Source organism: Scheffersomyces amazonensis, assembly GCF_036850825.1.
Source record: "Scheffersomyces amazonensis strain UFMG-HMD-26.3 chromosome Unknown RJT21scaffold_1, whole genome shotgun sequence".
In the NCBI taxonomy this organism is placed as follows: Eukaryota; Fungi; Ascomycota; class Pichiomycetes; order Serinales; family Debaryomycetaceae; genus Scheffersomyces; species Scheffersomyces amazonensis.
In genome coordinates this window covers 590,340-614,955 of record NW_027042741.1, presented here as the reverse complement: position 1 = coordinate 614,955, position 24,616 = coordinate 590,340, and the positions used below count along the sequence as shown (strand labels likewise).

Here is a 24,616-nt window from a genome sequence, read left to right as displayed (position 1 = left end):
GTCTGCCGATCTCTTTGACATTTCTACTCTATTTCCAGTCAATTAATCTCAGGCTTTTAATGGTAATTTAACCTAGTCGGTATTTAAAAAAAAAAATTATATAGTATACTACAAAAGAATTTTTCACTCAAAATGGTCAGATGAGATCATGTGACCGACCAGCCGTTTGAGTTTGGTTCTCCATACTTTAAAGTATACTACTCTATGTAAATGTAAATGGTATATGACTACAAAGATACCAAAGCTTTCCAGTATTTGATAGACTTATGGAACGTAAAGCATTTCTAGATCAAGAACCACCACCTGGATATATTCCTGGAGTTGGAAGAGGAGCTACTGGATTTACTACTAGTGCTGATACTCGAGTTTCAACTATTGAAGTCGAAGAAGATGAAGATGCAGATGAGACTAATATTCAAGACTTTATTTCAACTGATGGATCAATTCTAGCACAAATAGATCATATAGATAAAGAAGATGAAGAAGCGGATAAGATCTATGAAGAAATAGAAAGAAAACTAAACTCAAAATCAAAATCAAACAAATCAATTCCATTACAATTAACAACTATTCCAGCAACAGAAGAGAGATTCTCAGATTTAAAAAGAGCATTAACTACAGTATCAACAATTGAATGGTCAAATTTACCTGAGGCAGGTGATATGACTAGAAGAAATAAACGATCACGAATAGCTGAACAAGAACAACAAAGAACTTATGCAGTTCCTGATAGTGCATTAATGTCAATGTCAGCAGGAACAATCTCGGGACTTTCTAAAACTAATTTCCAATCAATTTCTCAATCTCGTGATAAATTATTGGGTAATCAATTAGATAATTTATTATCTGATAATATAAATATAAATAATTCTACAGTTAACAATGAAGAATTGGATAAAATTAAACTGGGAAACTATGCCAATATTAAAAATGTATCTAAAGGTAGAGCTATTCTTGCCTCATTAAGAAAAACAGAACCTCATAGAGCTTCTTCATGGATTGCATCAGCAAGATTAGAAGAAGAAGCCAATAATCTTAATCAAGCCAAAATTCTTATTGTTGAAGGATGTAAGAATGCTAGAAAAGATGAAGATATATGGATAGAAAGTATAAGATTACATCGAAAGAAAGTAGAAGATTCAAAGTTATGTAAATCAATTATAGCTGAGGGGCTTCGATATAATCCAAAATCAGAAAAGTTATGGTTATTAGCTGAAGAAGTTGAAAATGAACATGATATAATATCTAGAAGAAGAATTTTAATGAAAGGATTAGAAGAACTTCCAAGTAATGTTCAACTTTGGAGACATTTAATTCTTCTTGAAGATGATAAAGAGGATGTGAAAAAGATGTTGGAAAAAGCTGTAGAATTATGTCCAACTCATTGGGAATTTTGGGAGAATTGGATTAATATATCACCATATGAAGAAGCTAAAGTAAAACTTAATAGAGCTAGAAAAGAATTAAAGGGAGATTATCGTGTATGGTTAACTGCCGCTAAATTAGAAGAAAAGGGAAATCCTAAAGCTGATTTACTGAAACTTATTAAAATGATGGATCGTGCGTTTAAAGATAATCTTGCGGGAGATAGTACAAATATCTTAACCAAGACTGATTGGATTCAACAAGCAGTATCTGCTGAATTGGAAGGATTCTCAAAGACTTGTAAATCAATTGTAACAACCCTTTTGGTAAATGAAAATATTCAACAAGATGATTTGCAATTCTGGTTAGATGAAGCCGAGAAAATCAAATCAGATGAATCTAATCTCACATCAAAGTATATTTATGAATTTATTATTGATAAATTCCCCAATAATATTCAAATCTGGATAAAACTACTAGCTTCACTCAAGAGTTTAAGTCATAATAATTTGGATGAAGTATATACATTTTATGAGAAGGCAATAGATTTAAATCCTCATGTTGAAATTTTAGTACTTATGTATGCTAAGGATAAATGGATTTCAGGTAAAGATATAGATGGAGCCAAACTAATTCTTAAGAATTTACCAGATAATTTGAATGGTAATATAAATATAGTTTTAGCAAGAGTTAAATTAGAAGTTAAAACTAAAGATTATAAATGTGCCCAAATTATTCAAGAACAATATTTAAATGAATATCCCGAATCTTCTGTTGATATGTGGTATAAATATATTCACTTTTTAAGATTTTTAAATTGGAAGAATAATGAAAATAATAGTATTAAATTAATTAAAGAAGTTAATAGAGCATTATCATATTTTCCAGAATCTGATAAATTATATATACAAAAAGTTGAAATTTATTTAAATGAATTATGTGATTTAAATTTAGCAAGAGAATCGGCATCTTTAGGTACTAAACGATGTCCTGAAAGTATTGATTTATGGATATTATTATCTAAAATAGATGAAAAATTAAATATTTTAATTAGAGCAAGATCTGATTTAGATAATGGAATTCTTAAAATTCCTACTAGTGATAAATTATGGAAGGCAAAAATTGATTTAGAAATTAGAAATAAAGATCTTATAGTTGCTAGACAACTTAGTAATAAAGCATTAAAATTATTTCCTAAATCTTCAAATTTATGGATTCAATATTTAAGTTTAATTCCTAAGATGTCACAACGTAAAACGGCATTTTTAGATGCTTTAAAAAGTACTATGAATTCTTCAATAATCCTTATGGCAATTGGAGTATTTTTCTGGATGGATGAAAAACATCTTAAAGCAGAATCTTGGTTTGAAAGGTCATTAAAGGAATCCAAAACTAATGGAGATTGTTGGGGGTGGCTTTACAATTTTACTAAAAAAGTTGGAACTAATGACGATATTGAAAAGTTTAAAATTCGATTTTTAGACAGCTTTGATGATATAGAAGATGGAGAAACTTGGCTCTCTGTCACTAATGATTTTACGAATTATGATAAGGAACCGTTTGAGATATTACAACAAGTCTCAGATAGTCTACTTTCTTATCAAATTATCTAGATTATGTATTATGTATTAGAATAATATATATATATATTTACAAACTATATATCTAGGAATTCTTTGCTGATTCATAAAGCTTTAAATTCAAGGCACTAAGAAAGCAGGGTATATGATTTTTATCATGAACCCATGATAACAGTAAATCTTCACAAAGGGTCTTGAAATCATAATCTCCATAAGCCTTTAGACTCTTTGATTCTATATCAATTATAATATAATTACCAACATTATTGAGATTATTCTTGGATATTAATTTAATTCTTGAACATAAATCATTTGGATTTATGGGATTGGGTAAGAATTCTATATTATATCCAAAGTATTTAGATATAATGGCAAGTATATCTTTACTCTTTTTAGCATAAACATCTTTAAGTCTACTATTTCTACGATTCAATTGATTTATATTGGTTTCCAATATGGTTTTATCATTCTCTTGCCTTTCAAAGATTGATTTTGGAATTTGTTCACTTGGAGTAAGATGATTAATAAATTTATCAATTAAATCTGAGTTTTCTTTCCTTAACAAATCTAATGTTTGTTGCTTTATAACTTGATCTTGAGCAATTAAATTAGACTTTAATTGTAAGATATGTAATTGATTTCTTTTCTCTTTATTAGTTTCCAAATTCTTAATATGGTTATTTAAACTTTCTACATCACTTTCCAATTCCTTAATTTTAGTAGATAAATCAAAATTTTCCTTTTCTAACTTTCCGATTTGATTTTGATAATTAGATAATTTGAACTGTGATAAATCGGTGGTGGTATCTTGATCAATTTTTATACGTTTATGACCAATAGAAGGTGAATCTTGACCCTTTTTTCTTAAAGTTTCTAGTTCTGTTTTATATTCATCCACTAGTACTTCTAATTTTGTTAAATATTCATCAGTAGCTTTGACTGATGTATCTTGTTGATCATTTACTGGTTTCCTATTATTAATAGCATCCATTTTCTTTAACAGATTTCTTAAGAATTCTATTTCCTTAACATTTAATAATCTTTCTCTTTCGAGTTTGGATATAACATCATTTCGAACTTTTAATTCAGATTGTAATTCGGAATTTATTAATTGATTCTCTTCATTGGTTGAATATAATTGTTCATATTGAGCTTGTATTTGATCCTTTTCACTTCTTAATTCGTCATACTTATTTTTCAAAACTAAATTACTAAATTTAGTTTCTTTAAATAAATTAATAAATTGTCTTACTTTAGTTTCATTTGTAGATTCATTTGTAGAATCTTCAACTATAGATTCATTAATGGCTTTAAAGAAATCATCAAATTTAGATTGTAATTCTAATTTTTCAATTTCTAATTGACAATATTTAGCTTCTATACCTTCAAGTAATGACACCTTATTATTTAATGAAATATTCTTTTGTTTTAGTACTTCTGTAGAAGTTTTATGTTGTAATAATTCATCTATTCTAGTTTGTAATTTATTATTTATATTTTGAAGACTAATATTCTTATCCTGAAGATTCTCTACTAATGTATTCAATGAATTCGAATCATTTAATCTTTGAGAATGATTATCCAATTCTTGAACAAGTTCATCATTAGCTCGTTGTAATTCATTTGTTACATTCTTTAATTGTGCTATTTCTTTATTCAAATAATCATTACTATTCAATTGATAATTCAAATTAGAACTAACTTGTTCATATTTCCTCTTTAATCTTCCATCACTTGCTTCTAATTCATTGAATTTCTTTAAATTTTCATTGGATTGTTCTATCAACTCATTTATCTTCTGATTCAATCTATTGACTTCAGCTTTATGAATTTGATTCTGATTCTCAATCTTTGACTCTAATTGTTTTTTCTCTTCATACAAATAATCGAAATTAGTCTTAAGTTTATTGAACCTCTCATTTTTCTTAATTATTATATCTTCATATCTATTAACCTCAATGGCTTGCTCTTGTTGCACCAATTTTTTTTCAGTTACTAATGATGATATTTGAAATTGAAGATTGGTAATAGTTTGAGAATTTTCCAATCGTATCTCATTACTATTGGTATTAATTCTCGCCAACTGATTATTGGAACTTCGAGGATATTCTTCAAATGGTGAAGAACCTCTACTGGACATGGTAATCTATTTTAATGATGTATAACTGGTTATTGTTATTTTGGTGATACTTTACATAGTTAACATTTTTCTCTACTGTTTTGATTGTTAGTCGCAGTCGCATTTTGAGGAGCACTTTTTGTTTGGGCTTTCATTTTATCCTAACTAAACGTAGCCGTAACTTAACATTAAACAAATAACAATTAGTTTACTAGTAGTATAAAGGATTGATATGTCCAAAGTGTAAGTTAGTCATTATAACAATATATCCAAATGAGATATACTAACCAAAAACAATTTATAGTCCAAGAAATTTCAAACTCTTGGAGGAGTTGGAGAAAGGTGAGAAAGGTTTGGGAGCTGAATCTATTTCATATGGATTAGCTAATCAAGAAGATATAACCATGACTTATTGGAATGGAACTATATTGGGTCCACCACATTCCAATCATGAAAATAGAATTTATTCATTAACTATTGTTTGTGATGAAACTTATCCTGATAAACCACCTAAAGTTAGATTTATTACTAAGATTAATTTACCTTGTGTAGATTCTCAAGGTAATGTAATAGTATCTAATTTTGAAACTTTAAAGAATTGGAAGAGATCATATACAATGGAAACTGTTTTATTGGAACTAAGGAAGACTATGGCTTTGGCCGCAAATAAGAAGTTACCACAACCAGTAGAGAACTCCACCTATTAAGAGGATAAAGAATTTATTAAAGCCATATAAGTAATTATTTCATGATATTACTATATTCGGCTTACCAATGAAGGTAGAGACAAATATTAATTGGCTTCTTATATCTTGCATGTCTACGATTGATCTCATCTCTTTAATTTAATTTAATTTAATTTATTATATAATAATAATATATACATTATACAGTAATCTATTAACATATCGTAAAGGTCGTAATTTTCAACCATATCAGTAATAATTAGGCATTTTCTTCCATCTCCATCTCCATCAACTTCCTAAAATCCTTCTCGGCATTTAAAAATTCTTGAACATTTATATCGAATTTAGAAGTACTTTGATCAACTTTTAGTTTATTAGTTTCACTACTAGTTATTTCAATATTTACCCATTTATTTATATGAATTTTCTTACCATTTTCTTTAGTTATCTGAGGTATAAGACATCTTTGAAATATTCTTTTAAATGGTAGACATATGATTTCTGGAGGTTTTGATCTATCATTGGGGAATGTCTTAAATGTACACTCATGTTGAACTAAAGATCGTAATTCACAATTATATTTTTCAGGATTATTTAGTTGAGCTTTATATCTCGTTCGTATTTCAGTGTTAGTGTATACAGGTATAGGAGGAGCCATTTAGTTAAGGTTAGTTAAGGTTAGTTAAGTATATATATACAATTTATCCTTAATGAAGACTACTTTTTTTTGGAACTATTTAGCGCACAAGATATTAACCAGAAAATAGTATGAACATTAACTATGTAAGGAGAGCCTACCATATACAACCATATTAAAATACAACCATATTAAAATGCAAACATATTAACAATAATAAACTTAAACTTAACATTTAACATTAATACCTCTTCTCATTTCATTTTCCCGAAGTTCAAACATAACCTGTGAGGCTACAAATAATGCACCTGATGATAGTATAAAAAATTGAATACCACTAAATGTTCTAAATAAATCATGAAGTAAGTGAAGTGTACCATCTTTACCTAAACAGAAACCAAATAAATTAGCAATCATCATCATCCAAATATTTATAACAGCTCCAAATCCACATAAATATCTAAACCATGATTCTTCTTGATATCTTTTAAAAGCATAAGTAGCTAATATTTCAGGTAATAAAAATATAACAACTAACCAACCCCACATTAAAAGTCTTAATTCAATATCATGCCAAATTGCTACAAAACTGAACACAAATAAACTATTTAAAATTCGATATTTACCACCTCCACCTAATGGTATATAAATATATCTTACAATCCATTTATTATATGATCTATGCCATGCTCTCCAAAATGCAACGGCTGAAAAATTATTATCCATACATCTAATCATATTTTCTGGTGGATCAATTCCATCTAATAAACTCCAAAATCTAAATAATCTCCATGGAATTAATAATTTTAACCAAATTATATTCAAATTAAACATTCCAATCATTGAAATTTGAAATGGACTATCTCCATTCCATGCTTTAGTTTTTGATACAGCCACAACATACATATGATGAAGAATAAATTCCATAACAAAAATACAAAACATTAATCTTAAAAAGTAAATAAATGTTCTTTTATAATTTGTAACCGTGGCTAATTGTTGATAATTAGATTGATAAATATAATCATTAAAAGTAATTATTGGACCAGCAATAAAAAGTGGAGTATAAGTAATATATGCAATATAATTAATTATATTATAATCACTAATTGGTAAAGGAGCTTCAAGTCTTTGTCTATCATCAAGATTTGAAAGATTAGAATTCAGTTTTTCTAATAAATTACCATTTTGTCTTTTCTTTTCTAAATAATCTAAGGCATAAGATAACATTCTTAATAAAGTAAAATTAAAGAATACATCCCATCTTGCAATAATACCTTTAAATCCATCATCAACTAATGATACACCAATTTTAAAATTTCTAAAATGATGATTAATAAATAATGTCAGAATTACAAATATCCAAACTAATGTAATTGCAATTTTATAAGATGGAATATAATGAGCAATTGAAAAACTTATTAATATATGAATAAAAATTTTTAAACAATTAACTCCATGAGCTCCAATAAGAAATAAGATTCCAAATCCAAAATCAAAATAAGTTCTCTTTCTTGTGCCAGAAAATATATTAACAATTCTTCTTAATAAACAATGAATTGAAATTAATCCACATAACATTAAAAAATTATCTCTAAAGAATCTATATTGTTGATCTGAATTATCGACTTTACGACCCCACATCCAACCATTACTTAATAAATGAGCAAATCGAGGATAATTTGGATTAGTTTCATTTGAAGCATCCATACCAGTTTTAAACATTAATGGTACAATTATTGCAAATACTACTCCATATAATTTAAATTCTAAACTTGACCATCTTGATTGAGGATTAACTCGATTAATAATAGCTTGTCTTTTTAATTGATTTTCCGAAGGTTTAAGACGTCCATCCAACGTCTCTAAGGAAAAGAAATCCTTTAAATGATTAACTAAGTTACTCATTGGTGAATTGTGTTACTTATACTTAAACCATACTAAATCAATAATACCTGTAAGGTACGGTAAACATTTAGGACCGACTCGATTTTGTTTTTCCTTTCCTGCGGAGCATCAATTTTTTTTTAGGCTATAAATAATTTTTCAGCTGTTATATGAACAAGCAGGCAGTTTCAATAGACTCAAATTCAATAGAGTAAGTAATAGAAAATAGAATTGAAATGGTAGTGGATAAGAAAGATTCTGAGTTTGATATACTGAGAAGACCCAATCCAAAAGGTTGGGTTCCACCAAAGGCTCCTTATAATCCATATGATCCAACAGATGCTAGACCTCCTGAAGGTTATCCATCAGAATATAAAGTACCAGGTGGACAACCAGAAGGATTTTCATCTATACCTAAGAATCCTACTCAATATAAAAAGGTAAATGAAACTATGAAAAGATTAAATTATACTCCAAGACCAGCATCTGAATTATATCCTGGACAATTTAAAGTATTAAGAAAAGTTGATACAAATCATAGATTAAATTTTGGATCTCGTTGGTTTAGTACATTTATGGGAGGTAGTATAGTTATTTATTTTGCATTTTTTCATAAATGGAATGATGGTAAAGAAAATGTTATGTCTGATTTTTATCGTGCTAGATTAAGACTTAAAGAAAGATTTTCAACTTTATCAGAAGAAGAATATGATGATTTATATCATCCTAAACAATCTTCAATTGGTGTTAGAGGGGTTAGAGATACTGATTATATACCTGAAAATCTTAGAAAAACTTCAGAAAATGAATTTGTATTAAATAGACCATCTGAAAGACATGTGCTTGAAGCTCAAAGAATTCAACAAGAACAAGAAGAAAAATTACTTCGAGAAATGGATAAACATAAACAATTTGCTATGGAATTAATACGAAATGGAGATTATGATCCAAATATGGATTCCCTACAAAATCAAAATCAAGACCAATCTGGAAAGAGAAAGAAATGGTTCGGAATATTCTAATCATATTTCCGTCTATACATGTATATTAGCACTATCCTGTAAATAAAAGCTATGGTGGTTAACTAACTTGAGCTTTGTTCATACTTCCATATTTTCAATAAATGCCCTTATAAATCTTTTCGACAAGAAATTTGGATAGTAATCTAATTTTTTAATTGTATTGATAGTTGACTATGAATTAAAGCATCCAAGACAAAAGTATCACCTCCATTAATATCAAATAGGTGTTCTAATTTCTTGTGTAAAGCGAAATAGTTACCAATATTTTCCTTATTGACAGGAGAACTTATCTGGACTTTATCATACAAAGTTTGATCAATTTTATAGTCTAAAAAGCCAAGAATCTCTTCTGAATCAGAATATTTATATTGCTTATGTCTAAGAAATGGTCTCAAAGCATCTAATTCCTTATAATGGTCATGGAGATTCAATTGTGGAGGAATTTGGACGTATGGTGTGACACATCTTAGACACTTCTTCTCATCATAATACAAATGGAACAGTTTCCAATCTTTAAGAAATTCTTTCATTGTACTACTGGCATTGATATTAATATTAATACTAAGCAATTTCTCAAGTAATTTAGCAAGTGATTTGATTCGGTATGAGTTTTCAGGATACGCAAATACTTCATCATAATAATCCTTTTCATCATCTTTTGGTTGTTTAATTCGATTTCTTACCCTTTGGAGGATTTCTTCATTAGATAATTTACTCAACTTTTCCTTATCATTGAATATTTCACTTAAATCATTATAATACTCCAGTAATCCAATGGGTTTCAGAAGACCTAAAATCCGAGCTTCTTCAAGTTCTGCCTTTTCCACCACTGTTTTCAGATACTTGATAAGATCTTCAACCACTAAGTCTAAATCTTTAACGGTTCCTTTATTATTGACAAGAAAACTATAAACATATAATCTCATACGTTCAAATCTATCAGCATTGAATTCTGAATATGTTTCTGAATTCATTTGACTGAATTCATCAGCAGCTGCTAAGATTTGTTTTACAGTGAATTTCTTAAACCTTTTCTTAAAATACATTCTTTTAAAATCAAAGAAGGTGGTTTTGAGAACTTCAAGCTCAATTCCATCAGGGACATTATGGACTTCATCATATTTATTGGATATGTTAGCAGCTAATAACTTATTGTAAGCAGGCTTATTCTGAATAACTTTATGGATGAAGGACACCATATTAATAAATGGAAGTTGCGCAACTGTATTCTTAAAGTCTTCGTGAATCCACTTAACTGGCAGGGCTAAATATGATTCCATTTCTTGGACCATTTCCCAATACTCTAGATTCCAGAAGTCACCCGATCCGACATCGATATGATTGGTATTTTTAAATATAAACTGACTGTTGGCTGCTTCCTTAAACCAATTTATAGAGAATTTATCTTGCAACATTATTTCAAAGGCATAATTATCAACCCAGTTGTCAAAATACTTTCCTTTCACAGTAACAATATCCGTTGATTTCTCATTGAAGTACTGATCAACCTCATCGAATCCAACGTATCCATTAGCAATAGCACTAATATAATACTCCAAATAATCCTGAGCAGCTGATCTAAATTCACCATTAAGTTGGTTATTTTTGACAATTCTGAATAACTCAGGTGCTGCCTCAAAAAATGAATTGTAATTGGCAAATTTAAATCTCAGATTCAAAAACTTCCAAATTGCATCCAAATAAGGAAGATCAAACTCTTCACCAAAATATGTACTATTTATCTCACCCAAATCTCCAAATAGGTAATTAAATTGACAATTGACTAGGATTTGCAAATCTTTAATAGGTTCTTCGGGGAGCTTATCCAAGAGTTCTTGTAATTTTCTATACCTTTTAATTTGTATGGAGTTCCGGATGTACTTGGAGTCAGGATCATTGTGATGCTGAGGAAATTGTTTAGCCTGTTTTAAAGTACTATCTAATTTATTCGACAAGTCCTTAAATGTCTTTAACTTCTGGAAATCAAGTTCACTGTCTAACAATTTCAAATCGTGAATAAATCTTCCGAATCCTTTGATTATCATTGGTTCAATGGTACGAAATTCTTCAACTTTAGGAATAACTTTGAGTGGTAGATTAGAGGGAAATTCTGTATCCTCTTGAAGAATTAATAAGAATTTAAAGACCATATCGTTATACCAATTGAACTTTTCTGAAGGTATGGAGCAGATTTTATTATTCAAATACTCATTTTTAAAAATGTATAAGCAATTGACCAATTCGACCTTAGTCAATTGATCGAAGTTTCTAATATTATGATGATAAGATTTTTGGATGAACTTGAGGAGGACTTGGATGCCGTTATAGGACTCATGTACAAATTTGAATCTATCATCTTCATGCTCCTCCATCAACATGTAAGTGCATTCTGTTTCTTCAATATAAATCAATTCTTGTGGTTCAACTGATGAGCTGAGATCGTCAAAATTTTCTATTTTGTAGTATGGTAGTGATTTGGGAGTAGCAGTGGTAGTAGCAGTTTCAGCAGCAGTTTTATAAGCATGTTGGTCCCTACTAGTGGCATGAGACGAGGTAGAAAAGGTTCTGAAATTGGTGTATTTCATCAGAATCAATGCACCAGTGACATCTTCTCGACAAGCCAAAAGTAATGGGGCATGTGACGATACACACTTAATGGTTACAGCCCCCAGGAATTTCCATGATTGTGATAATAAGCGTTTCAATACTGATCTCAGTAACATGATTCCTTGTACAGTACAACTAGGCAATTAGTTAGAGTTAAACTACTGTAAAGAACCCTCTACAACTACATAGTACAATTAAAAATGCATTTACATTTGACTCACACAATTGGGCAAACACTAGAGCCCCTTTGGTCTAGTGATACATCACTAATACACATAACTAGTAAGTATAACTCCGTAAAATAGGTATAGGTCGCATATCGATATGTATGTGATAGATATTTTATATGTATATAATATATATTTTTTTTCCAGCACACTATCCCTAATTCAGACACACAAGACATATACATACATAGGCTCAACTCAGCAGCTGACTAGCGGCAGAATGTCTCAAGATGGTGGTACTTCACTCATCGTTACTTTCGTTAATATATGTAAATTAATTTTTCAAATTATATGGCTCATTGTTAGACAATTCTTATGTAATGTGATTTGGCAAGGTACTGTTAAAGAAAATAAACAACAAAATGAAAATATTAAGGATATTGTAGATTTAGTTAAAGCTCAAGGATATATTGTACGAGAATATGTTGTTAATACTAGAGATAATTATTTATTAGTATTACATAAGATTGAAAAACCAGATAAATCAAATTATTCAAATAATGGGAAAATTGCTTATTTCCATCATGGTTTATTGACTAATTCTGAATTGTTTGTATTAGGAACTTCAAAGGAAAAGAATTTACCTTTTTTATTATTAGATTTAGATTATGAAGTATGGTTAGGAAATAATCGTGGAAATAAATATTCTAGAAAGCATCTAACTTTATCAGCATCAGATATCAAGTTTTGGGATTTTTCCTTAGATGAATATGCTTATTATGATATTCCTGATACTTTAAATTTTATTAGATCCCATTATAGACCAGAAGATAAAATTACTTATATTGGATTCTCACAAGGTTGTTCTCAATTATTTGCAAGCTTAAGTTTACATCCAGATTTAAATAATTATATTAATTTATTTGTTGGATTATCTCCAGCATTAATACCTAGAGATTTAAATCATCCTATTTTTCAACTTATTTCTTCTCAAGCTGCTAAAGATAATTCCTTTTTGTATGGAATATTTGGTCGTAGAGCTATCTTACCTTCAGTTACATTTTGGTCTCATATCTTGGGTACAGATTTATATAAAAGGGTAGTTGATAAATCTTTAGTATATTTATTTGGTTGGTCAGGTAAAAATATTAGTAATGATCAAAAAGAGTTGGGGTATCCTCATATGTTTTCTAATAGTTCTGTCAAGTCTATTACACACTGGTTTCAAATAATAGAATCAAAGAGATTTCAAATGTTTGATGAGACTGGATCTCTTGGTCTAACTAAATTATCAGTGTTATTTGATTCTTCTAAAGCAAAGGGACATCGTGTAACCCCATTTCCAGTATCTCATCATTTAAATATACCGATGGTATTATTTTATGGTGATGAAGATATATTGGTTTCAATAGACAGTACAACGAATATCATTTTGGGTAGTAATGAAAAGATGAAAAATAAATTAAAACTTATCTTATGTAAGGGTTATGAACATATGGATACTTTATGGAGTAATAAAGTTTATGAAGATGTATTTTCCATAGTAGTTAATGAAATGGAACAACTACATAGTAGAGAAAAGAAACCAATTCCATATCTTGAGGAATGGGTCAATCCAATCAATGGTTCTCTAAAGAAACCTTAATGAATTAATGAATTAGATTTTGTGAGTAAATCGAAAGAATATGTACTTCCAAGCTTTTTTTTTTGGCGACAAGAAAAAAAGTTGCAGCCATGGTCAATTGTACATAGAAATGATGAAATAAATGGATGAAATGAGGATCACCAATGTGTACCTTAAGGGGGTCTACAAAGCCAAGCTTACTCTTGAGTCAAAAACATAATGTTAGAATATTATAGAATATATAATTGTATCACATAAATGCATAGAACAATCTAGCATAGTTATATAAAAAAGCTCAAATTGGAAATTTTAATGAGTGAACCTAAAATCCAATCTTTTATTACCTTCATCTTTGGTATTCCGAATATAATCTTCTCTTTGTTCAGTTGTCATTTTATTCCAGATATTATCTTTCTGTTTGTTTCTATAAATGTAATAAAATTTGGTACCTATGATTATAGGGAACATTGTCAAAGATAAGGCAAAAAGTTGACTATTACCTCTTCTGTAAAGGGGCTTGTCATCTTGTCTATAAATGTTCTTGGCATAAATCGATCCTAATTGAACTGCCATATTATAGACAGCACTTGCCACAGAACGACTTCTAATCGAATATGCATTTCTAGACACCCAAGCAACCAATATGGCATGAATATATGGTCCTCCCAAGACTAATGTGGTAACTGCCCAAGTCCCCCAAACATCTTTCATAGTACCTTTCCAGAAGGCTAAGACTCCAACTAATGGGACAGAGTAAATGGGTAAAACAAGACAAATCAAAGCTCTATCATTAACTCTTTCTGAAACCCAAGTAATTATTAATAACAATACAATATGTATGAAATCACCTGGAATAGTTAATAAATTAGTATTAAATGTAGAAAATCCTAATTGTCTTAAATTTAATGTTTGATAAGCACCTAATGTTGCTGTGGGAGCATAGGCAAGAATTCCAATAATATAAAGAGGGAACAAATCATAATCTGACAATGATTTCCAAATCATACGTGGTGTTAATGGCTGTCTATTATGCATATCTCCTTTACTTGGATCATCTCTCAAAACACGGTTAACTACAATTTTTTGTTCTCTTTCTGTAAACCATCCTTTCGGATGCATCCAATTCTTTGTTTGTACTGCTGAAGGAACCATAAGGTAAAAGGATAATATACCAACAAGTAAGGTTATTGCTCCTTCAATAATAAATAACCATCTCCATCCTTCCAAATTCAGAACTCCTCTAAGTCTCAAAATACCAAATGCAGCTAAAGATATGCTGATTGAGACAGTAGATAATGTAGTCCAAAACCACGATAATCTTATAGGCAACTCTTTACTGGTATAGAAATAACTTAACCATAAAACTAAATCAGCAATAAAACCTCCTTCAACTGCTCCAATAAGTGCTCTTGTAACATAAAAGGAAGTCTTACCCTTCAAAGCACCTTGACTCATAGCAATTATACTCCAAGTACATATTTGAATCGGAATAAAAACATCTGGACCCAAAGCCTTTGAAATGATTTGAGAAGGTAATTCTGCTAACAAAAATGCTACAAGAAAAATAGTATTTCCAGTATTATAATTGTTTGTTGTTAAATTCAAATCATTTAACATATTATCTGTGACAGCTTGACTAAGATTTCCTCTATCAATCTGTAAGGAAGCAAACATAAGACAAGCTGAAAAAGCGACCCTGATATCTAACTTTCTGACGAGACGTTTCTCTTCTTCAGGCTCCCATTCAAAGTGTGGATCAAATACCCCTCTGCATTCATATTTAGACTTCTCATACACTTCACGGTAATGTTCTGCGACTACTGGGTCTAAGAAAGGGTTTTTATCTAATTGTGAATCTAAAGTTGAAGCAATAGATTCGATTTCAGTAGTAACTAAAACCTTTTTCTCATCATTTAATGTAAATTCAACTCCTTTGGAGTCAGAAACTTCTTCGGAAGTCTTAGAGTTTGAAAACTTTTCGTCTAAAGCCATTTTCCAATGTATTATGATTTTTGTATTCTGGTAAATGATAAATAGTTTATTGGAAACTTAATCCCATTTATATAATAATCTCCATGACTGCAAAATAAGTTTGGTTGTGAATATTTCATCACGTGAAACAATGAGTTCTTACTGTGGCAGTATAGATAATAGATCCACGACAAGAAAAATTCAAGATATTAATTTTGCATATCTAAGACAGAATATTGGAGGTCTTGGAAATGGTGACATCTAATTTCAGAATTGTGTTTAATTAGAAAGTTTAAACCTACTTGGCATTCCTTATATACTACTATCTTTTCATAAATTAACAAATAGCCACTGTGTTCTTAATAATAATAATAATAATAATAAGATAATGCATAAAATGAGCAACTATCGCTTTCTCGTGGTGGCTCAAAGAACTGTAGATAAGCAATGAATAACACTTGCGTATCAATGGTGTAATATTGGCTTCATTGAACTTAAATTTCGATTTTAATGAATGCAAGATCTGATAGCTTTTCATGCTAAATTCGCAAATTAATAGAGCAAATATTTTCATTACCTAAGACTTAGAAGGTATAACATTATTGTTAAACACTTCTAAAGGGTGTGGTGGTTACTTTTCTTAATTTATTAATAATATCTAATTAGTTCTTCGACTATTAACCATGTCTCTTCATGAAAGTATAGATATCATATTGATGCAAATATATGGTAGCCCTCTTGATTAGTATGCAGGGCGCCAACATTTTACCCGCACTTTCTATACTATAAAAATACGAAGAGCCATTTAAAAATTTTGAAAAATTTTACTTGAATTCTTTTCTTCTTTAACGCAAAAACACAGCCATTTGCAACGTTAAAGCATTCCTCTGAGGTTGAACCCATTACGGCGTTCTGACCCATGACCTTTGGAATATAGTTGTAACTTTAATTTTTAGGTTTTTAAATGGACTGGAGAAAAATTGGTTGATCTTGGGTGCAGCATCCCATCTTGAAAATTTTATTTTCCTAAGGGATTACCTTCGTGTGCCCGTATGGGGGATGGTGCAAGGATTAACTGGACATTTAGTCTATTAGTATGTTTGCTCTATGTAGAAAAATGTAGTCTTACTATCATATATATCAGATATATCAGATATACCTACCTTCTGTCTATTGATGTATAGAAGTATTGTATGAGTATAGCTATAGCTATAGCTAAGAAAGGGAATTGATAGTGTGAGCAATATATTTCCATACTAAACGCACGATTACTCAACTGCAGTTTACTACATGAGTGTTTCTAACCACAAATACTTAATCAAACTAAAAGTAATATCTACAACTATAAATAGAGTCGGAGATGTTACCTATTCCAATTTGAATATCCTGTATATAACCCCCAATATAACCAGAGCTGGCTTAGCCCTGATTCAAACTAACATGTCTAACTATGGCAATAACAATAATAAATCTTAATATATACTAAGTAGATTGAATTCAATGATATGAAATTTCTTATTCTCCTATCTGTGATTTTCCTATTGGGTTGTGTACAGTCATTGTCGAGAGGTGTAAGAGATGATGAGTATGAATTATCAATCCGAGATGAACTGCCTTCATGTATAGCCGTCACATTACAAGAACCAGAGCGACAATGTCAATATGTAAAAGATCATTGTTCAGATGAAGATATAGGCTACATCAATTATATTGAACTATATTATTGTTCACTTTCAGAAATACCGATCGTTTCATTTATAATTTTCATTGGTGGATTAGTCATGTTCTTTATTGGTTTAGGTTTAACAGCATCAGATTATCTTTGTCCTAATCTTTATACATTATCGAAATTTTTACAACTTTCTGATAATTTTGCTGGATTAACTTTATTAGCTTTAGGCAATGGTGCACCAGATGTTTTAGGTACTTATAAGGCAATGAGTTTAGACTCTGGATCATTAGCCATATCAGAATTATTTGGTGCATCATTATTTATTACTACTATTGTTATTGGATCAATGGCTATTGTTCATCCTTTTAAAGTTCCTCATAGACTGTTTCTAAGAGATGTTGGATTTTATTTATGTATTGTTTGCTTAATAGGTTTAAGTTTACTGATATTAACATTTTCCATAATCATTTGTATAATTCTTGTTAGTGCCTATTTCTTTTATGTCACGGTAGTAATTCTTGATCATTCTTACTTAAAGACTGAGGCTGCAAGAAGATTGAAACTGCAAAGATCAAGAGGTAATTATTCTGTCAATTCTACATCACCTTTAAATTTTCAAGATGATGAAGATGATGATGGTAATAATGTTTATCTTGATACTTTTGCAACTTTACCAACTATTGAAGATTTAGACTTAACTGCTGGCAGTCTTGAGTCACGAGATTTAAGAAGAGAATATACTACTATGATGAGAAATGATTCTTCAACTCATGCACCAGTAGAAACTGGTCAATATGGTTTGAAAGTACTTTTGAAAGATTTATCTAGACAATCAAATTTAAATTCAGTTCATCTTGATAATGATAGACCCCTTACGGCTCCATCAGTATATGTAACAACTCCTGGTTCCAATAAAAGTCCTAATCCTTCTGATGAAGATATTCATCATAGACAATTATCTAATGATGATGATGATTTAAATGAAGATGTAGTATTACAAGAAGAAAGAGAAACCGAGATTGAAATGCAAACATTTCTATTATTGGCATCCAATAAAAATTGGTTAAGCTATTTAAAGAATGAAGATTCTATCTTAGTAGAACTTTTAGCACCACAATTTGTTGGATTTTCTGATTTTACTTGGTTTGATAAAATTTATTATATTGTTACATTCCCAATTTCACTTGTATTAAGATTAACAAATCCTGTGAGAGATCATTCAATAATTGCTATGTTAGATGATATGAAAAGATCAGAATCAAGACATGCATTATCATTTTCTCATGATTCAGTTCAAAGTGAAGTTAATGAATTTGATTTTGAATTAGATCGAATATTACTTATTATTCAAATTATGTTAGGAACTAATTTATTTTGTCTAACTCATTTTTCAGGTTTTAATAATTATTTAACTATAATATTTATTGGATTTATCTTTTCAATTGCTATTTCAATTTTAATTTGGATTAATTATAAGGTTCGTGAATTTAGTGGTTATGATTTATTTGTATTAAAAATTATAAATAATCTTACATCATTTGTTGGATTTTTAATTTCTATTACTTGGATATCAATTTATGCTACTGAAATTATTGGAATATTAAAATCTTTAGCTATAATATATCATATTAGTGATGCAATTCTTGGAGTAACAGTATTTGCATTAGGTAATTCAATTGGAGATTTAATTTCTAATTATACTATTGCCAAAATGGGTATGCCAATTATGGCTTTTAGTGCAAGTTTTGGAAGTCCTTTAATATCTTTATGTTCATTAGGTTTAAGTGGATTAATTGTAATACCTTGGGAAAGTTTTACTGATAATTATAATTTTAATATAACTGGAACTGTAATAATTACATTTATTAGTTTAATTTTAAATATTATTTTTATTCTAATAGCTATTCCAAGAAATGATTGGATGTTAGATAAAAAAATTGGTACAATTCTTGTTTTGAATTGGTTTATTGCTACAACAATTTGTCTCATAAATGAAATAATTTCATAGATTTACATATATAAAAGTTAAGTTTAAAAAGGTGGGTAATATACGAAATATATTAAAATAACAAAACTAACAACTAATAATTTTTAAAACTAAATTTCAATCCAATAACCATAAATAATATAACATAAATTCATAAAAAATTAACTCCAAGTTCCTTTCTTAATTAATCAACTTCTTCAACGGTTGGTCCAGCATTACCACCTGAAGAATCACCAGCTCCAGCGCCTGGGAATCCTCCAGGTGCTCCGCCAGTTGGAGGTGGAGCTCCACCACTTGCTTGATAAGCAGCAGAAATGATTGGATTAGCAATACCTTCTAATTCCTTATGCTTTTCATTATATTCTTCAGTAGAAGCCGCTTGAGAAGAATCTAACCATGAAACAGTTTCATCAATAGCCTTTTGTAACTTATCTTTATCTTCAGCAGGAATCTTATCTTTCATTTCTCCATCATTAATAGAATTTCTTAAAGAATATGCATAAGATTCTAAAGTATTCTTAGCTTGAATTCTACTAGCTTCCTTTTCATCTTCTTCTTTATACTTTTCAGCTTCACTAACCATTCTTTCAATATCTTCTTTAGATAATCTACCTTTATCATTAGTAATTGTAATCTTTTGAGTCTTACCAGTACCTTTTTCTAAGGCAGAAACATTTAAAATACCATTAGCATCAATATCAAAAGTAACTTCAATTTGTGGTACACCTCTTGGAGCTGGTGGAATACCAGATAATTCAAATTTACCTAACAAGTTATTATCCTTAGTTCTAGCTCTTTCACCTTCAAATACTTGAATTAAAACCCCTGGTTGATTATCAGCAAATGTTGAAAATGTTTCTGATTTCTTGGTTGGAATTGTTGCATTTCTTGGAATTAATTTAGTCATTACACCACCAGCAGTTTCAATACCTAATGATAATGGAGCAACATCTAATAATAATAAATCTTGAGTCTTAGATGAAGTATCACCAGTTAAAATAGCAGCTTGAACAGCAGCACCATAAGCAACAGCTTCATCTGGATTAATAGATTTATTTGGTTCTTTACCATTAAAGAAATCAATTACCAACTTTTGAATCTTTGGAATTCTTGTAGATCCACCAACTAAAACAATTTCATCGACTTGAGATTTATCAATCTTAGCATCTTTTAAAACTTTTTCAACTGGTTCAACTGTAAATCTGAATAAGTCAGCACATAATTCTTCAAATCTAGCTCTAGTAATAGAAGTATAGAAATCAATACCTTCAAATAATGAATCAATTTCAATTGAAGTTTGAGTTGAAGAAGATAAAGTTCTTTTAGCTCTCTCACAAGCAGTTCTTAATCTTCTTAAAGCTCTTTGATTAGAAGATAAATCTTTCTTATTCTTTCTCTTGAATTCAGCAATAAAATGATTAACTAATCTATTATCAAAATCTTCACCACCCAAGTGAGTATCACCAGCAGTAGCTTTAACTTCAAAAATACCTTCATCAATTGCTAATAATGATACATCAAAAGTACCACCACCTAAATCAAAAATTAATACATTTTGTTCATGAGATGTTGTACCTTTTTTATCCAAACCATAGGCAATTGCAGCGGCAGTTGGTTCATTAATAATTCTTAATACATTTAATCCAGCAATTAAACCAGCATCTTTAGTGGCTTGTCTTTGAGAATCATTAAAATAAGCAGGAACTGTTACAACAGCATCATTAACTTTTCCACCCAAGAAATTCTCAGCAGTTTCTTTCATCTTAGTTAAAACCATTGAAGAAATTTCTTCAGGACTGAAGACTTTAGTTTCACCTTTAAATTCCACTTGAATATTTGGTTTACCACCTTTATCAATTACTTTAAATGGGAAATGTTTAGCATCATTTTGAACTTCTTGATCAGTAAATTTTCTTCCAATTAATCTTTTAGCATCAAAAACGGTATTTGAAGGATTCATAGCGGCTTGATTTTTAGCGGCATCACCAATTAATCTTTCAGTATCAGTAAACGCAACATAAGATGGAGTTGTTCTATTACCTTGATCATTAGCAATGATTTCAACTCTATCATTTGTAAAATGAGCAACACAAGAATATGTCGTTCCTAAATCAATACCTATAGCGTTTGTCATGTTTTATTTTAATTCAATTCAATTTCAATAAAATTATGATTGTAAGAATATGAAAAACTTTTCAGAAAAAAAATTATAGTTATTAGCAATTTTAACGACTATTATATTCTCTTATATAGTTTTAAAGGGGGGGGTGGTTTTAAGAACTGGTGATTTGCTCTAGAATTTTCCAGCAATTTTTTTTTGCGGAGTGCATTGTATGAATAACCCCCTCTTTTGTTAGAAGTTTATAGATGAGTGTAGAATTTTCTAGAATTTTCTATACAGAGTGATTTTAGATTATTTGATAAATTAATGATATTGCTTAATTGATATGTTTATGATAATTAAGTAAGTCTAAAGATGTTTTTTGATAGTAATGTTTAATCTTATGTGTATATTTGTTTGGTCTGGTCATGCATTAAGGGGGTTTACCCTCGCTGGTTAAGCGATGCTGCAAATTAAATTACCCACACACAAAAACAGAATAAATGCGACTGGAATTGGCTCTTAATTCTTTATATTGCACTTGAAATTGTCATTATATAGGTTGATATATAATTGCTCAATACTATAACTACATAATTTTATAGTAATTAACGATATGTCCCACATTTACCGGATGAGCCTGCAATTAATTTGGACTCAAAATGGAAACCATATTAAATGCAGGAAAGCGCATTGATGAAAAGTTAGCATCGGCATTCGGAGAACTCATTTGCTCTAAGTATTATTGGAGTAAATTGATTCAGACTTACTAAGATCAATATTATGTGTCAGGAGCATTAGAATCAGTAAAATGTGGTCATGGAGTTAAACAGTCAGGAAATCAATAAACTTGATAAACGTATATTGACGTCCCTTCATTCCCAGACAACTATAGATAACTATGGAGCAGTTATACGAGAGCTAGTTCAAAATAGTATGGATGCCAATGCGACTCGGATCATCATAAGACTCGACCTTAACTCTATTGGAGCCATTATATCAGATAATGGTTATGGAATTAGTCCCGATAATTTAGATAAGATAGGTGAACGATACTCTACATCCAAATTGAAGTCATGGTCGGATTTAAAAAATGTTAAAAGCTTTGGATTCAGAGGCGAAGCATTACACTTTATTAGCTCAATGACTGATTTTTCAATCATATCCAAACATAAGTCATATAAATCAGCTTTTAAAGTATATACAAATGGGTCATCTAAGAAAATATGTATATATGACCTTGATAAAAATTCCAAAACATTGTTCCATATGGAACTCATCCAGAAAGCAGGTACAATTGTTTCATTTCGTAACTTATTTCATAATTTACCCGTAAGAAGGAAACATATTATATCATTATCTTCTCATAAATTAATAGAACAAGTCAGAGAAGCTGTATTTGTATCTTTAATCAAGAATCCATTAATTCATATAATTGTTTACGAAGATAACTTCAAAACAGGTGAGTTATCAAAATGTTTCGAAGTCAATTGTCAATCTGGAAGTTATTCTGATATATATAAAAATATTTATGGTATTACTAACTTAGTAGATTCCATGCCAATCCTGGCAAAGTTTATGAATTATACCATATGTGGCTTTATTGGAGAAGCACAAGCTAACAAGAATCAATTCGTGTTTATTAATAATAGACCATTTTGTATTCCATCAGAACACTCGAAAGAATTGAATAAATTATTCAATAGCTTTAATACGTTGGATTCAGAACAGGATTTAATAAAATCATCTGGTCCATTTTGTCAATTCCAGACCTTTTTATTGTATGTTAGTACTCCAACTGAAACTTCCGAGTTAATTCAAACTCCCTCTAAAATGGTATATTATTCTAAGCATTGGCCTTTTATATTCGAAATGGTGAAGAAGATCTTCATTCGGTATGCTGAAAGTCGAGGAGTTTCTAATGAAGTCTTACGTGAAAAGTTTTTAAAAACACCTAGTCCTAAGAAGCAGTCTATTCAAATGTCTTTCAGTCCATCGTTGGCTCGTTTTGCTTACAATTCTAATATGAAATCGAACGATATTCAAGAAATTGAATACAACCCACAAGATAGTTATGGTACAGGATCGCCTAGAAAGAAAAGAAAATCGAATCTGCAGCTCGGTACCAGTCATTCATGTGTTTCAAGTCATAGCCCTTCTCATATTAAAATTGAGTCTAGTATTTCAAGAGATGATTTAAAAAATCGGAATTATCGAATTGTCAAACAAATTGATAAAAAGTTCATATTATTAAGTATGAATAAAGAAAAAGCCAACAATCTTATAATACTTGATCAGCATGCTTCAGATGAGCGTGTAAAAGTTGAGAAATTGTTTAAAGAATTTATTGAAAGTGTAGTCGATCCAACTATAAATATACTGCTTCGATTATTAAACCCTATTGAGATATCATTGAGTCATTCTGAAATAGGATTATTCCATGAATACATTGAAAACTTGAAAATGTTTGGAATCAATTTCCAGAGCTCTAACAACAAAATTCTTGTAACACACCTTCCACATTATTTGTTAGAGAAAGTTAAAGATGATTGCAAATTTCTCAAATTAAGTTTGTTACAACATCTCCATGATTTAGAGAACAAAGTAAAATCTACAACTTTAGGTGACAATTGGATTGCTGACATCAACGCCTTACCGCGAGTATTAGTAGAGATCATCAATTCTAAGAGTTGCCGTTCTGCTATAATGTTCGGTGAACATTTAACCATGCATCAAATGGAAGTATTGGTTCGAGATTTGGGTAACTGTAAGTTGCCTTTCCAGTGTGCTCATGGAAGACCAACAATAGTTCCTCTTGTAAATCTCAGTAATTAATTTGTAGAGAAATAAAAGTAACTATAGAATGGCTTGTATATAGAAGTAGGCATCAATACTGATCTTTGATTTTTAAATGGGTGTGATGAAGATGTAAAGTGTTGATTTTCTTTTGAATATAGTAAGTCTCATAGTGTATAATTAACGTTAGATCAGACAAAGCACTAGCAATTACAAGGACTGCGAGGACTGTAAGAATTGACACATCCTTCTAGAGTAAAGTTATTTAATATAAAGATAACAAAGATAAGTTCCTTTTCATACCTCTTCGGTATAATTAATTATTTCTAGAATGAGGACTATTTACAGTGTTTCCCTATGAGGGGATGCTTATTTTTATTATTTGTATGTATTAA

The 24,616-nt window shown here is 29.8% G+C and overlaps 12 protein-coding genes across 12 annotated transcripts; 6 read left to right on the top strand and 6 right to left on the bottom strand. All coding sequences in view use genetic code 12, as the record gives it.

Annotated features, from left to right (window-relative positions):
• Nucleotides 1-221: 221 nt before the first annotated feature.
• RJT21DRAFT_8776 (U4/U6-U5 snRNP complex subunit) lies at nt 222-3,004 on the top strand. The gene has a single exon (XM_064885536.1). The coding sequence runs from the start codon at nt 267-269 to the stop codon at nt 2,976-2,978; it is 2,712 nt and encodes a 903-aa protein (XP_064740644.1). The 5' UTR covers nt 222-266; the 3' UTR covers nt 2,979-3,004.
• Nucleotides 3,005-5,288, bottom strand: RJT21DRAFT_8797 (coiled-coil domain-containing protein). Its single transcript, XM_064885548.1, has one exon. The coding sequence runs from the start codon at nt 5,083-5,085 to the stop codon at nt 3,031-3,033; it is 2,055 nt and encodes a 684-aa protein (XP_064740643.1). The 5' UTR covers nt 5,086-5,288; the 3' UTR covers nt 3,005-3,030.
• On the top strand, nt 5,129-5,960 carry RJT21DRAFT_116912 (E2 ubiquitin-conjugating protein). The gene is made up of 2 exons (XM_064880523.1): nt 5,129-5,307; nt 5,369-5,960. The coding sequence occupies exons 1-2, from the start codon at nt 5,297-5,299 to the stop codon at nt 5,769-5,771; spliced, it is 414 nt and encodes a 137-aa protein (XP_064740642.1). The 5' UTR covers nt 5,129-5,296; the 3' UTR covers nt 5,772-5,960.
• On the bottom strand, nt 5,891-6,512 carry RJT21DRAFT_8779 (uncharacterized protein). Its single transcript, XM_064885538.1, has one exon. The coding sequence runs from the start codon at nt 6,406-6,408 to the stop codon at nt 6,010-6,012; it is 399 nt and encodes a 132-aa protein (XP_064740641.1). The 5' UTR covers nt 6,409-6,512; the 3' UTR covers nt 5,891-6,009.
• Nucleotides 6,513-8,382, bottom strand: GUP1 (O-acyltransferase). The gene has a single exon (XM_064885539.1). The coding sequence runs from the start codon at nt 8,293-8,295 to the stop codon at nt 6,616-6,618; it is 1,680 nt and encodes a 559-aa protein (XP_064740640.1). The 5' UTR covers nt 8,296-8,382; the 3' UTR covers nt 6,513-6,615.
• A 1-nt stretch (nt 8,383) lies between these two features.
• Nucleotides 8,384-9,368, top strand: MCU1 (Mcu1p). Its single transcript, XM_064885540.1, has one exon. It carries the CDS (start codon nt 8,511-8,513, stop codon nt 9,294-9,296), a length of 786 nt encoding a protein of 261 aa, XP_064740639.1. The 5' UTR covers nt 8,384-8,510; the 3' UTR covers nt 9,297-9,368.
• RJT21DRAFT_8782 (uncharacterized protein) lies at nt 9,369-12,123 on the bottom strand. The gene has a single exon (XM_064885542.1). The coding sequence runs from the start codon at nt 12,017-12,019 to the stop codon at nt 9,440-9,442; it is 2,580 nt and encodes an 859-aa protein (XP_064740638.1). The 5' UTR covers nt 12,020-12,123; the 3' UTR covers nt 9,369-9,439.
• Nucleotides 12,124-12,350: 227 nt separating this feature from the next.
• TGL99 (Tgl99p) lies at nt 12,351-13,715 on the top strand (the record flags this gene model as incomplete). The annotated part of the gene is made up of 1 exon (XM_064879958.1): nt 12,351-13,715. The coding sequence occupies one exon, from the start codon at nt 12,351-12,353 to the stop codon at nt 13,713-13,715; it is 1,365 nt and encodes a 454-aa protein (XP_064740637.1).
• A 144-nt stretch (nt 13,716-13,859) lies between these two features.
• Nucleotides 13,860-15,686, bottom strand: RJT21DRAFT_132075 (putative allantoate permease; the record flags this gene model as incomplete). Its single annotated transcript, XM_064883101.1, has 1 exon — nt 13,860-15,686. The coding sequence occupies one exon, from the start codon at nt 15,684-15,686 to the stop codon at nt 14,004-14,006; it is 1,683 nt and encodes a 560-aa protein (XP_064740636.1). The 3' UTR covers nt 13,860-14,003.
• Nucleotides 15,687-17,170: 1,484 nt separating this feature from the next.
• RJT21DRAFT_111052 (uncharacterized protein) lies at nt 17,171-19,345 on the top strand (the record flags this gene model as incomplete). The annotated part of the gene is made up of 1 exon (XM_064879957.1): nt 17,171-19,345. The coding sequence occupies one exon, from the start codon at nt 17,171-17,173 to the stop codon at nt 19,343-19,345; it is 2,175 nt and encodes a 724-aa protein (XP_064740635.1).
• Nucleotides 19,346-19,508: 163 nt separating this feature from the next.
• HSP70 (Hsp70 family chaperone) lies at nt 19,509-21,458 on the bottom strand (the record flags this gene model as incomplete). The annotated part of the gene is made up of 1 exon (XM_064882940.1): nt 19,509-21,458. One exon carries the CDS (start codon nt 21,456-21,458, stop codon nt 19,509-19,511), a length of 1,950 nt encoding a protein of 649 aa, XP_064740634.1.
• A 393-nt stretch (nt 21,459-21,851) lies between these two features.
• On the top strand, nt 21,852-24,560 carry MLH3 (mismatch repair protein). Its single transcript, XM_064885517.1, has one exon. The coding sequence runs from the start codon at nt 22,245-22,247 to the stop codon at nt 24,258-24,260; it is 2,016 nt and encodes a 671-aa protein (XP_064740633.1). The 5' UTR covers nt 21,852-22,244; the 3' UTR covers nt 24,261-24,560.
• Nucleotides 24,561-24,616: the final 56 nt, after the last annotated feature.